This window comes from Acomys minous, assembly GCF_964271855.1.
Source record: "Acomys minous genome assembly, chromosome: 9".
In the NCBI taxonomy this organism is placed as follows: Eukaryota; Metazoa; Chordata; class Mammalia; order Rodentia; family Muridae; genus Acomys; species Acomys minous.
Genome location: NC_140490.1, coordinates 82,193,467 through 82,206,192, shown reverse-complemented (window position 1 = coordinate 82,206,192; position 12,726 = coordinate 82,193,467). Strand labels below are relative to the sequence as shown.

The following is a 12,726-nucleotide window of genomic DNA, read 5'->3' as shown; positions in this document are numbered from 1 at the left end:
TTTGATTTATTTCTTTATTTCTTTATTTTGAGACGGGGTTTCTCTGTGTAGACCAGGCTGTCCTGGAACGCACAGCGATCCGCCTGTCTCTGCCACGTGAGTGCTGGGATTAAAGGCGAGCACCACCCACTGCCCGGCTTTTACATTTATTTTTATTAATTTTTTTTTTTGCATTTTATTTTATGTGTTCGGATGTTTTGCCTGCATGTATGAGTGTGCACCCCAAGACCGAATGAGGTATTGTGAGCTATCTGTGTGGGTCTTGGGAATTGAACCCAGGTTCTCAGCAAGAGCAGCTGGTGCTCTCCAGGCCGTCTGGATTCAAAAGATAATTGTTTGGCGTGAGTGTCTGCATCTGTGTGCACATCACACCGGTGTGAAGAGTAGGTTCGCTGTCCACCCTGTGGGTCCCAGGGATTAAACTCGGATCAAAAGGCGAGGCCGCAATCGCCTCCACCTGCTGACCCCTCCCGCGTGCCCCGAACAGTCAGACTTTTCACCAAATCCTCTGGAAGTCCTCCCAGCTCCCCGGGAACTCCAGGGTTAAACCGAGGCCTGGATCTCGGTGATTGACAACCGGGCCCCAAGCTGAACAATGAGCATCGTGGGTCGCGGCCCACGTGGGCTCGCGCCTTCTGATTGGTCAGCACTTGCAGGGGCGGCTCGCAGAGTCCTAGGCCCACGTGCACCCGCGGCCGGGGGGTGGGGGGTGGGGCCTGACCGGCTCCCCTCAGTGGGTGCAGGTGGGGGGCGGGGCCTGGGGACGGGGCGGAGTCAGAGAGGGTCAAATGGCCAGGGGCCCGGCAGGGTGGGGGGGCTTCCTCCTGGCTTGAACTTGGCTGCCCTCTGCAGCTTCCTCTGGAAGCCCCGGGGTGTCCTCATCCTCCGAGGTGGTGCGTGAGGGCAGCCGGCTTCCTGCAGGCGGTTTGCGCGGGTCTGAGAAGGAGAGGGAGCCCGGGGTGGGGGGTGGGGGAGTGACCCTCACAAAACAGACTCAGCGGGGAGTTTTACCCAGGTTGAGTGGTTAGGGAGCAAACCGACTGTCGTTTCTCTTGTCTCCTATGGTTTTTTGTTTTGTTTTTTCCAGACAGAGTTTCCTCTGTGTATCCTATGCTGTCCTGGACTCGCTCTGTAGACCAGGCTGGCCTCGAACTCACAGAGACCCACCCGCCTCTGCCTCCTGAGTGCTGGGATTAAAGATCTAAATTCTTTTTATTTTTTTAAGATGGGTTTTCTGTGTGTGCACCACAGGCACGTTTCATTACTATGCCTGGCAAACTCTTATTCGTTCCGTAAAACCCTGCAACTAGCTACATTTCTGAACATTCCCGTTAGGGAGTGGAAGTGCCTGGGACTCTAGGTACCCGAAGGGATGAGCCCCCACCTGCTTAGCTCGGGGGTTCTCTGAAACCATGGCCCCGGTAGTCGAGGGTAAAGCTTAAGGAACGCAGAAGGCATGGGGCTGGGGAAGGGGCTGACGTCACACGGAGAGGCTACAGGGATGGATGGATGGATTGGGGGAGGGGGAGGAGGCCGGCTTTTCTGTAAAAAAAAACTTCTATCTGCTCCTTGTAGGACTTACCTGCCTTATGACTTCGAGAATCTTGGAGATGGCTTCCCAGAGCCAGGGCAGTGGCGCCGTTGGTGAAATTTTGGTGAGAGAAAAGGTGGCGAGGGCGCGCGGCTGCCTTCCTCTCTTCACACTGGGCTGTCTGGGATTTCGGGTACTGAGTCTCACTGTCCTAGCCTGGCCTGGAACTCGGGCACTCCTACCAGCCTAGCTAAGATGACAGCCCTGCACCCCAGCCCGAGCCCCTCACAGCGTCTGCACCTGTGAAAACCTGCCCAGGTGAAAACAAGAGTAGGAGCCACACTTGGCCAACGTCAAGCACCTGCTTGACTAAATGCTAAGATTTCTCCTACCCGCAAGTGTTTGGTGAGAGCCCGCCCACTGGGGGCGTGGTCAGGCCTGTATCCACCCAGTGATGGACAGCGGGCGTGGTCAGGGTGGAGCTCCGCCTAGCATACTGGTCTTGAGTTCTGTGTGTTAACACTCTACTGTGATTAAAGTTACCTGGAGGCTGAGGCAGGTGGATCTCTGTAAATTTGAGGCCAGCCTGGTCTACATAGTTCCAAAACAGTCAGGGCTGCGTAGTGAAACACGCACCCCTCCCTCTCTAAAACTTAAGGCACTGTTAGACTCACGTCTGTGTACTAAATTGGTTCCGGGGCACTGGTTCTCAACCTGTGGGTTTCGACCACAGGAGGTCATGTATATATAGATACCCTGAATATCAGATGTTCACATTACAATTCATAACAGTAGCAAAATTACAGTTATGATGTAGCAACAAAAATAATGTTTTGGTTGGGGTCAGCACCACATGAGGAACTGTGCTAAAGGGTCCCACTATTAGGAAGGCTAAGAGCCAACGCTCCAGAGTCTAGGGTATAAGACTGGATGTGCTGTGCCTACCGTGCCCCCTGCGCAGACAGTTTTGTTGGTTGGGTTTTTTTTTTTTTTTAAGATTTATGTATTATTCATACAGTATTCTGCCTGCATGTACACCTGCATGCCAGAAGAGGGCACCAAGATCTCATTACAAATGGTTGCTGGGACCCGGGCGGCGGCGGTGGTGGTGGTGGTGGTGGTGGTGGTGGTGGTGGTGGCGGCGGCGGCGCAGAGGCAGGTGGATCGCTGTGAGTTCGAGGCCAGCCTGGTCTACAAAGTGAGTCCAGGGCAGCCAAGGCTACACAGAGAGACCCTGGCTCAAAAAAAAAAAAAAAAAAATGGTTGCTGGGAAACGAACTCAGGACCTCTGGAAGAGCAGCCAGTGCTCTTAACCTCTGAGCCGTCTCTTCAGCCTCACACACATCGGGTCTAATTCCCCAAGAGCTCCAGGGTTTTAGGAAGCTGGACCTGACTGAGCACCTTGTGGTGGTGATGATGGGGGGCGGTTCGGGGTAGGGTGGGGGGAAGAGGCCTGCAGGCTTTGTGGTTCTGACCTTTGACCTTTCCAGCCTTCCAACCATTCACCCACCTTGGAACAGATGACAGAGGACTTCAAAAGGTAAGGACCTCTGCAGGTCACTGTCCCCAAACAGAGCAGGCAGTACCATGACGGCCAGATGTGCAACCTGGTCTCCAGCAAAGTGTTTGTTTGGGTTTGTCTTTAAGCCGGGGTGTTGCTTTTTGTAGTGGTGCAGGCTGAGACAGGAGGATAGCCAAGTCCCAGGCCCACCTGAGCCACCAAGCCCCTGCCTTCAAATGAGCACTGGCAAAACATTAGCCTAACATGTGCAGAGGCTCCGGGTCAGTCTTTAAGAGTTTGAATGGCAGAGGGCACTGTGGTGCACACCTCTAATCCCAGCAGCGGCAGGTGGATTGCTGTGAGTTCGAGGCCAGCCTGGCCTACCAAGTGAGTCCAGGACAGCCAGGGCTACACAGAGAAACCCTGTCTCAAAAAACAAAAACTTAGGTGTCCTCTTTCCCTCCGTCTATAGATTAGGTGGCTCATCCTCCCTGCTTCTGCCCTAGAGCAGATACATGGGCTTTTTCTAGAAGGATTCTCAGCTGTTTTTCTCCCCCTCAGACTCATCTCCGGGATGATGGTCCAGCTAGAAACTATGTACAACCAGGTGAGCCCACCCTGGTGGCAGCTGAGGGGAGAGGGGAGGGGGGCAGGGGGGGGGCGCAGAGGCATAGCCCATGCAAAGGTGCCTGGGCAGGAGGGATCCTGGCTGAGGAGGGGAGCAGACAGCAGGGAAGAGGAAGGTTCCTGTATGTGAACTGGAGGGAGGGAGGGAGGGGTAGGCAGGGAGGGAGGGAGGGAGGGAGGCAGGGGAGTGAGTAGGGCAGGGCCTTGAGGGCAGCAAGAAAGAGGTAAACTTGATTTCTCATTTAAAACAATGCAGTATGCCAGGCGGTGGTGGAGCACGCCTTTAATCCCAGCACTCGGGAGGCAGAGGCAGGCAGATCGCTGTGAGTTCGAGGCCAGCCTGGTCTACAAAGTTAGTCCAGGACAGCTAAGACTACACAGAGAAACCCTGTCTCGAAAAACCAAACCAAACCCAAAAAAAAAAAAAAAAAAAGGAGTGTTTTACTTAAAAGTAAAGATGAACAGAGCTAACTGCCACACCCCAGAACTGGGGAGATGGAGGCAGGGGGTGGATCAGCCTTGGCCATAGTGAGTTCAAGGCCAGGCTAGGCTACAAGGGACTCTGTTGTCTCAAAAATAAATGACTAGGATCAAAGAGGTGAAGGTGTTTGGTTTGCCCAGGGTCTCCCTGCTGAGAGCTACCCCTCCCCCTGTGTGATTTCAGGTGTCCAAGTTCCAGGAACTTCACAAACAAGTGAGCTGGTTACCAGAGCTGGTACATTTTCTGCTTTCCCCCTTCTGGGCTAGGGTGCGGTGGGGGATGGGGCGTGGTCTCAGGGAGGAGGGAGAGGAGAGGGAGCCTCAGGGGGGACATAGTCTTTGATTCCCCGGAAGTGGCTGCCAAGGGGTGGAGACTAAGTCAGGGCAGGGGTCGGTTTCCGGGTCCTCCGGCTTGCTCTAGTTGCCCCCTCCCTGCCCACTGTGCCTGAGTGGAGGACAGGCCTGTGGAGGAGGGGGCCGGCTCTTCCCCACCCCCAACCCCTGCCCAAGCCAAGGCACCTGTGTCCCTCCTGCCACCTGGCCCCTTTCTCAAGGGCAGTGGCAGGAAGCAGGCGCTGCCCAGGGCCAGATGTCACTGGCCCTGAGCCAGAGCCATGACTGCAGCTCAGCGGGGAGCGGGGGCGGGGGGATGGGGGGGGAGCATGGGCAGCAATGCGGGGGAGAGGAGGAACAGGGGGCCACCAGAGCATGGTTCCCATTCAGGACACTTAGCAGCACCCCTTTACCCAGCAGAGGTGCCAGGAGAAAGCTAGGACTGGGGACTGAAGGGGGCGGGATGGTGGGAGGGTACCATGGGCCTAAAGTGATGAGCCAAGTGCTCCAGGCAGGGGCTGGGGTGTGGGCTACGGCTGGGAGTGGTCAGGAAGATGCACTTAGTAGGTCAAGTGGGCACAGAAGGGATGCTGTGGTTTAGAAGCGAGGAGGAACGGCTGCTGCAAGGGGGTGTTGGGGGGGGAGGGCAGACAGGGATGAGGTCTGGTATGGGAGGGACAGAGGCAGGCTGGAGGCGACAGGGCAGGGCGTGAGGGCCCGCAGGGAGTTGTGGGCCTTTGCCCCTGTGGGTGAGGGGAGCCCTGGGAGGCTGTGGTCAACCAAGAGGGGACTGATCAGGCCTCAGGCGCAACAGCAGCAAGAAGGAAGGGCTAGGGAATGATTGACAGGAGTGCGTGTGTGGAGGGGGTGGGGTGGGGTGGGGGTGGGGGTGGGGGGGAGGGGGGCTGCGGCGGGGAGCCTATGGGATCCTCGGCAGTTTCGTGCAGCTCCAGGCTTCCCCAGCTACCATGCTTTTAACCCCACCCCCTCCAAGCCTCACTCTGCAGCCCCTGCTGTGCCGGCACACCCCCTCCCCATCCCCTGGGAGCAGCAGGAGGGAGCAACAGCCCTCTTTTCCCTCTCCCCAACCCGCCCCCCCCCCATTCACGCTGAGCTCCAGGCACACTGAAGTGCCAGTAAATTGCACATTAATGAGCCAAGGGGACTCGGGAGGGCTCCCCTGGGCTTTGTGCAGCCCCAGGCTGGCGCTGCCCCGGAATCCATCATCCCCTCCCTAGGAGGCAGCTCCCTGGGTCTCCCAACCTCCCTCCCAGGGGCACGCTCTCCCCTGGTCCTTGCGGCTTTTCCCCCTCCATCCTAGGCATTACCCCCCCCCATCCGGGGGGGGCGCTCTCTCCCCTCCGTCCCTGGGGCTCTTCCCCCTCCATCCCAGGCCTCTTCCCGCGCGCCCACCCCCCCATCCCGGGTGTGCTCCCAAAGCTCAGGGGAGGAGCAAGGCCGCTGAACGAACAGCTCCCGGCGCTTCTGGGGTTTGAGTCTGTGAGCCTCAGTTTCCCTGTGTGCAAAATAACACTAAAGCCTTGGAGCCTTGCTGGGGCGGGGCGAGGAGGGGGCGCATCTAGGGCTTTGTCAAGGGCTGCATCCCAGGCCCTTAATTGGGTACTGGTTTTCTGTTTTGTTTTAGTTGAAGTTTTTGTTTTGTGACAGGATCTCAAACTCAGTGTGTAGCCAAGGAATGAATCCGCCTGCCTCGGCCTTTGCAGGGAAGGGTGGATGGGTGTGTGCCCGTGAGTGCAGAGGCTGCCAAGCGCCTAGCACGGCCGCTCGCTCCCGGCCTCCACCCTCCTTGCCTGCAGCAGGATTCAACCCTGACTCTTTCTAGATGGACACCGCCTTCCCGCAGTTGGAGCCCTTCAGCAGGTCCCCAGACACCCCTGAGAGCGTCAGCGTGAGTGTCCATCCTGGGCCTGGAGGGGACAAGACCCCTGTGGGCTCTCTTCCGACCACCCAGGGCTCAGCTGAGAAAGAAGCCAAGCAGCTCCCCCAGGACCCCAAATTCAAAGCCACCCCAGGGCCTCAGCCCTCCACCCGACGTCGGTTCCTCTCAGAGACTGAGGAGCAGGACTCACAGCCCGTCTGGATCAAGAAGCCCCAGTTCTGGCAAGACAGCCTGACCCAGGAACTCTGGAAACTTTTTAGGAACAGCTATGAGAACCACCAGGGTCCCTCAAAGGTCCCAGCTGCAACCCTCATCTCTCTCCCCTCCCCATTCCTCCCTCCCCTCTTGCCTGTTGTCATGGCAACAGAGATGCTATGAGATTAGTGAGTATCCTTGACTAGGACCCCGGGAATTTGCCCCAGTGTCCTGCCCTCCCCTCTGCCGCCCCCACCCCCCACCCCCCACCCCACTGGGTTCCCTCCAACCTCACCCCTGCACTCTGATCCCAGAAGGATCCCTTTGCAGCCTAGGACCCCCCAGGCTTATGTTGCCCCCTCCCCCCCTCCTGTGATGTGCCCCCCCTCCTCCAGCTGACCCAGGTTTGTCTCCCAGGAAAGGAAAGACTCAGGCCTCAGTGAGTCTGAACTGAAACCCGAGCCCAGACACAGGAACAGCCTGAGTGACTCTGGTAGGTAGGAAGGTGTGGCCGCAGAGGGAGAGGGTCCTGCGTCCTGTCTCCACACAGCTGCCCCAAACCCTGACCAAAGAAATCTCCCTCAGAACTGCTTGGCATTTTCCAAAAAGACATCAGCCAGCTCCAATATGAGACCCAGGTAAGCAGGAGACCCGGACCCACATGTGGAGGAGAGGTCGCCAGCCAGCAGGGTCAACTTCTCTCTTTGCACCGCAGGAATCTTCTGGAAGGGCCGATAGCTTTCTGAAGCCCCTGTGAGTATCTGTTCTGTTGGCCTCTCAGGGCCCTCCTCCACCCTGTTCCCCTGACTTCCAGCCCTGCCTTCTGCCTCTGCCTCCATGTCCTTACCCCGCCTCTCCCGAGTCCTCCTGACTGGTGGTGGAAGGTGACAGGCGGGTGCAGCAGGTAACGGGGCTTGCTGCCAAGCCCGGACCTGAGTTTGAATACTAGAACCCACAGGGTTGAAAGTGACAAATAGGGCTGGAGAGATGACTCAGAGGTTAAGAGCACTGGCTGCTGTTCCAGCGGCCCTGAGTTCAATTCCCAGCAACCACTTGGTGGCTCTCAACCATTTCTAATGAGGTCTGGTGCTCTCTTCTGGCGTGCAGGCGCACATGTGTGCAGAACACTGTATAAATAAATAAATAAATAAAATTTTAAAAGGAAAGTGAAAACTGACTGCTACAAGTTACTTTGTGCCAGCTCACATACAAATTAATAAATAAACATAACTTTGCAAGGGTTAGAGAGAGGGAATGTCTTGCTTAAATCTCAACACAGGAGCCGGGCGTGGTGGTGCACGCCTTTAATCCCAGCACTTGGGAGGCAGAGGCAGGCAGATCTCTGTGAGTTCAAGGCCAGCCTGGTCTACAAAGCAAGTCCAGGACAGCCAAGGCTACACAGAGAAACCCTGTCTCAGAAAAAAAAAATCTCAACACAGATTCTCCCAACCTCGTAGTTGGAGGGAGACTTTATGAAGGGAATGGAATAATTGTGGCTTAGGGGCGCATGGCAGCTTAGTCTAATTGGGCAAAGCGTTTGAGACAGAGGGAGCATACACAGCTCTGGCAAGAACTGAAGTGTGTGTTTTGGAGCCCGGTGTGGTGGCACATGCCTGGCCTAGCACTCGAGGTAGAGGCAGGAGAAGCCAAGGCCAGCCTTAGCTACATAGGGAAGTCAGGGCTAACCTGGACTAAGGAGGGAACCTGCCTTGAATTTTCTTTTTTTTTTTCTTTTTTGGTTTTTTGAGACTGGGTTTCTCTGTGTAACAGCCCTCCCTGGCTGTCCTGGACTTGCTTTGTAGACCAGGCTGGCCTTGAACTCACAGAGATCCACCTGCCTCCCAAGTGCTGGGATTAAAGGCGTGTGCCACCACGCCCAGCTGGGACCCTGTCTTGAACCCTTCACAGCCTGTGCCCCACCCCCACCCCACCCTCAGATCCTGGGACGCTGAGGACACGCAGCACAGCTGGAAGAAGCAGGATGCACTGCTGTTGCAGTCGGATACGGTCGCTGTCCCCCAAGCCCTGCAGAAGGTGCGTGTGCTGAAACACCGGGAGCTGGTGTTGGCAATGACGGTGAGCTGCTTCACGCGGCACGTCTTCACCTGCAGCCGGAGTGGCATCAAAGTCTGGAACCTCATGAGCCAGGTGGCCGAGGACAGATTCCCCGAAAGCCACCTGAAATGTGGCTTCCAGGTGATGGGCAGGGAAGGTGCCTGGGGAAGGGGGGTAGTGGTGGCTGCTGGATGGTCCCCTCGCTCATGGGGACGGTCCTCTGCAGGCCCAAAAGGCATACCTGCGCACCTGCCTGCTGTCCTCCGACAGCAGGACCCTGTTCGGGGGTGGACACAACCTGCCCGGCGTGAGCGTGTGGGACCTGGCAGCCCCATCCCTGTACGAGAAGTGCCAGCTGCCCTGCACGGGTCTGTCCTGTCAGGCGCTGGCCAGCACAGAGAACAACATGGCCTTTGGTGGCTTCACAGACGGCAGGATCAGGATATGGGACCTACGGAGTCAGGGAGTGATCAGGTGTGGACACAGAGACCTGAGCACAGTGCGCTGAGGACTGCACGCCCTGGGCACTTAAAGGCCCAAAGACACGCCCCCAGCCCCTCATTGGGAGATTCTAGAGGGGGCGGGGATGGAGGCGGGGTCCATCTATGACCACGCCCCCAACTTTTTTTTTTTTTAACCTTTTGATTAGGATAAGTGTCTCGTGTAGCCCAGGCTGGCCTCAAGCACAGAGGATCATCACCTTAACCTCTTTTTTTAAAAGATTTATTTATTTATTATTTGTACAGTATTCTGCCTGCATGTACACCTGCACGCCAGAAGAGGGCACCAGATCTCATTGTAGATGGTTGTTAGCCACCATGCGGTAGCTGGGACTTGAACTCAGGGCCTTTGGAAAAGCAGCCAGTGCTCTTAACCGCTGAGCCATCTCTCCAGCCCCACCTTAACCTCTTGATCCTCTTGCCTTCACCACCTAAGGGCAGTGTGTGCCTGGCTTCTTCATTGTATTACTTGTGGGATGGGGCACAGCGGGACCTCAGAACACCCTTCCACCAAATGGGTTCCTGGAAATGGAACTCCTTACCCACTAAGCCCTCTGGCCAATACTTTTGCCTCCATTCATTTTATCTTGACACAGGGTCTCACTATGTACACTTATGTCTCGGCCTCCTGAGTAGCCGGCATCACAGTTTTGAGTCACCACGGCCTGCTTGGGTCTCCCCTCCATCCACCCATTTTTGAAGCAGGGTCCCACTATGTGCCCTAAGGTGGCCTGGCCCGGAACTCATGGCAATCCTCTGGCCTCAGCCGCCTGGGTGCTGAATTTATAGGTGTGTGCTACCACACCCATGTTGGCTTGGACCACTCACTACCCTTCAGGGGAAGTGACTTTGGGGGTGCCATCGCCATCTCCTCCTAACCAGAGGTGAAAGACTACTGCAGGTTGGGTTGGCAGAGGGCACTTTGGGGGGGGGGGTCTCTCAAGCCTAGGCTTCTCCCTTTGGTGTCTCCCCGGCCAGGGACCTCGAAGGCCCTGTCAGTGCAATCAAGAGCCTCATGGTCAGAGATGACAAGATCTGGACGGGCGGTCTGGACACGTGTCTGCGGTGCTGGGACCTGCGGGAGGCCAAGGTGTTGCTGGAGTACAGGACTCAGTCGCAGGTGCTCAGAGCGGGCTGTGGCTGGGCAGGTGTGGGCCTTCGGGTGACAGGGTGAGGAGGGTAGAGGGGACATCCCAGGTCAGCTCACGTGATTGAGAAGTCACAGGGGTCTTTAAAACCCCTTTTGTCACTACTGGCCGTGGTGGCAAAGGCTGTCATTCCAGTACTCAAGCTGATGCAGGAGAATGAAAAAGTGAGTCCATCCTAGCATACATAGTGAGATTCTGTCTCTTCCCCCCACCAAGACAGGGTTTCTCTGTGTAGACCAGGCTGGCCTTGAACTCACAGCGATCCACCTGCCTCTGCCTCCCAAGTACTGGGATTAAAGGTGTGCGCCACCACGCCCAGCTGAGATTCTGTCTCAAAAAAGGGAAAGGGAACTGGGGCTTAGCGGTAGAGTGCTTTTCTAGCACGCACAAAGCTCTGGGTTCCGTCCCCAGCATTGTGCACCAAGGCTCCAGTCACCCCAGCACTAGGGAGCTGGAGTCTGGAAGATCAGAAGGTCAAGGTCATCCTCAGCTACACAGGGACCTGAAGGATAGCCTGGGCTACATCCTCAGCTACACAGGGACCTGAAGGATAGCCTAGGCTACATGAAACCCTATCTCGAACACTATCATTGCAATTTTTATGCTAGAGTTCAAGGCCAGCCTGGTCTATGTGGTGAGTCATTACAGGCTGGCCTAGGCTACAGAGTGGGGCCTTGTCTCAATAAAACCAGAAAAGGGAGAGAAACAGACTCTTTGCTGTCCTTTTGTTTTAAGACAGGGTCTCTCTGTGTAGCCTTGGTTGTCCTGGACTCGTTTTGTAGACCAGGCTGGCCTTGAACTCACAGCAATCCACCTGCCTCTGCCTCCCGAGTGCTGGGATTAAAGGCGTGCACCACCACACCCGGCAAGAGCTTTTATTTTTATAGAGCTTTTATTTTTATAGACAGGGTTTCTCTGTGTAGCCCTGGCTCTTCTGGGACCCACTATATAGACCAGGCTAGCCTTGAATTTATAGATCCACCTGCCTCAGCTTCCCAAGTGCTGGGATTTAAGGAGCGTGCACCACCACCGCCCAGCTCTTCACAGTCCTGGTTTAACCCTGTGCCCATTTCACAGATCCAAGGGCGGGGGAGGCGTGAGGACTGACAGGAAGCCGCTGGGCAGCAGCCAGGCCGGGGAGCCCTGCGGTCCTGTGGTCCTGCCACCTGGCGGGGCTGGAGTCCGATTCCCTGCTCCGTTCATCCTAGATCATGAGCCTGTCCCACAGCCCAACAGAAGACTGGCTGCTGCTGGGACTGGTCAGCGGCCAGCACTGCCTGTTCGACACCAAGAGGAGCCAGGCGGTGACTGTGGGCACCAAGGAAAAGACCATCTTAGGCCTTAAGTTCTCCCAAAATGGTGAGGCCGCTGAGGCTGGGCAGTGGTGGTGGGCGGCGCACGCCTTTAATCCCAGTGCTCCGGAGGCAGCGGCAGGCAGATCTGAATTCAAGGCCAGCCTGGCCTACAGAGACAGTTCCAGGCCAGCCTGGGCTACACAGAGAAACAGTGTCTGGGGGAGCAAACAGTCCAATGAGGATGAGCGTGCACCTCAGTCACTGACCTTCCAGGAAATTCCACTCTGTTTAGTCAGTGCCCACACACCGCTTTGACACTCTCCACACCCCCAACACCTTTTTATTGATGAAAGATGTAAACCATCTGCACGGATCAGAAGTTCAGGGCCATCTCTGGCTACTTAGGGAGTCTGAGACTATCCTGGGCTATGTAAAACTTAAAACAGCAAAACATAACAAATAAAGCAGGAAAACGTTTTCTTTATTGTTCTGCCTTTTTGGTTTTTTTTTTGTTTTTTTTTTTTTTTTGAGGCAGGGTCTCATGTAGCCCAGGCTCATCCTCATCTCAAACCTTCAAGCCTCCTGCCTCAGCTACCTGGGCGCTGGGGTAGTAGGCACCTGGCTGCCAGGTGGGAGTGGGTAGCTGGGGCCATCTGTGACCTCGCTCTCCCCTCCGCCCCCTCCCAGGTCAGTGGTGGGTGAGCGTAGGGATGGACGGCCTCACCACCATCCACAGCATGCCCACAGGAGCAAAACTGCTGCAGGTATTTGTGTACAGCGGGGCCCTGGGTGTCGCGGGATCCTCAGCAGCATCCCCAACGAGGGCCCAGGCCTGGCCTGACGCTGCTCCTCCGTCCGTGTGCTATCACACAGGCCCCTGAAGCTGCCAGTGTCTCATGCTGCGACATGACAGAGGATGGCAGGCTGGTTTTCACGGGATCCAAGGACTGTGCCTCGGTGTACCAGATTCAGTACTGACATCGCCAGGCCCCCTTCCCCCCCAGTCTCCCTCCTCTCCCCCCAGTTGCACAGCGGTGGGTACCAAGGGTTTACAGTGGTCCCGGAGAATTACACGGGGAGTGCAGACCCCGCCTCATCACATGTAATAAAGCAATTGAGAAAGCAGGAATGGGCCCTTCTGTCTCTGCCTTCCTTACCCAG

General features: G+C 56.3%; 1 protein-coding gene across 1 annotated transcript; it reads left to right on the top strand.

The window, feature by feature from the left end:
- The first annotated feature begins 827 nt into the window (after window positions 1-827).
- TLE6 (TLE family member 6, subcortical maternal complex member) lies at window positions 828-12,694 on the top strand. The gene is made up of 16 exons (XM_084796498.1): window positions 828-893; window positions 1,576-1,655; window positions 3,022-3,071; window positions 3,594-3,639; window positions 4,324-4,374; window positions 6,316-6,381; window positions 6,445-6,666; window positions 6,985-7,060; window positions 7,153-7,205; window positions 7,283-7,320; window positions 8,505-8,763; window positions 8,849-9,096; window positions 10,101-10,242; window positions 11,479-11,629; window positions 12,253-12,329; window positions 12,439-12,694. Exons 2-16 carry the CDS (start codon window positions 1,590-1,592, stop codon window positions 12,541-12,543), a joined length of 1,650 nt encoding a protein of 549 aa, XP_084652624.1. The 5' UTR covers window positions 828-893; window positions 1,576-1,589; the 3' UTR covers window positions 12,544-12,694.
- Window positions 12,695-12,726: the final 32 nt, after the last annotated feature.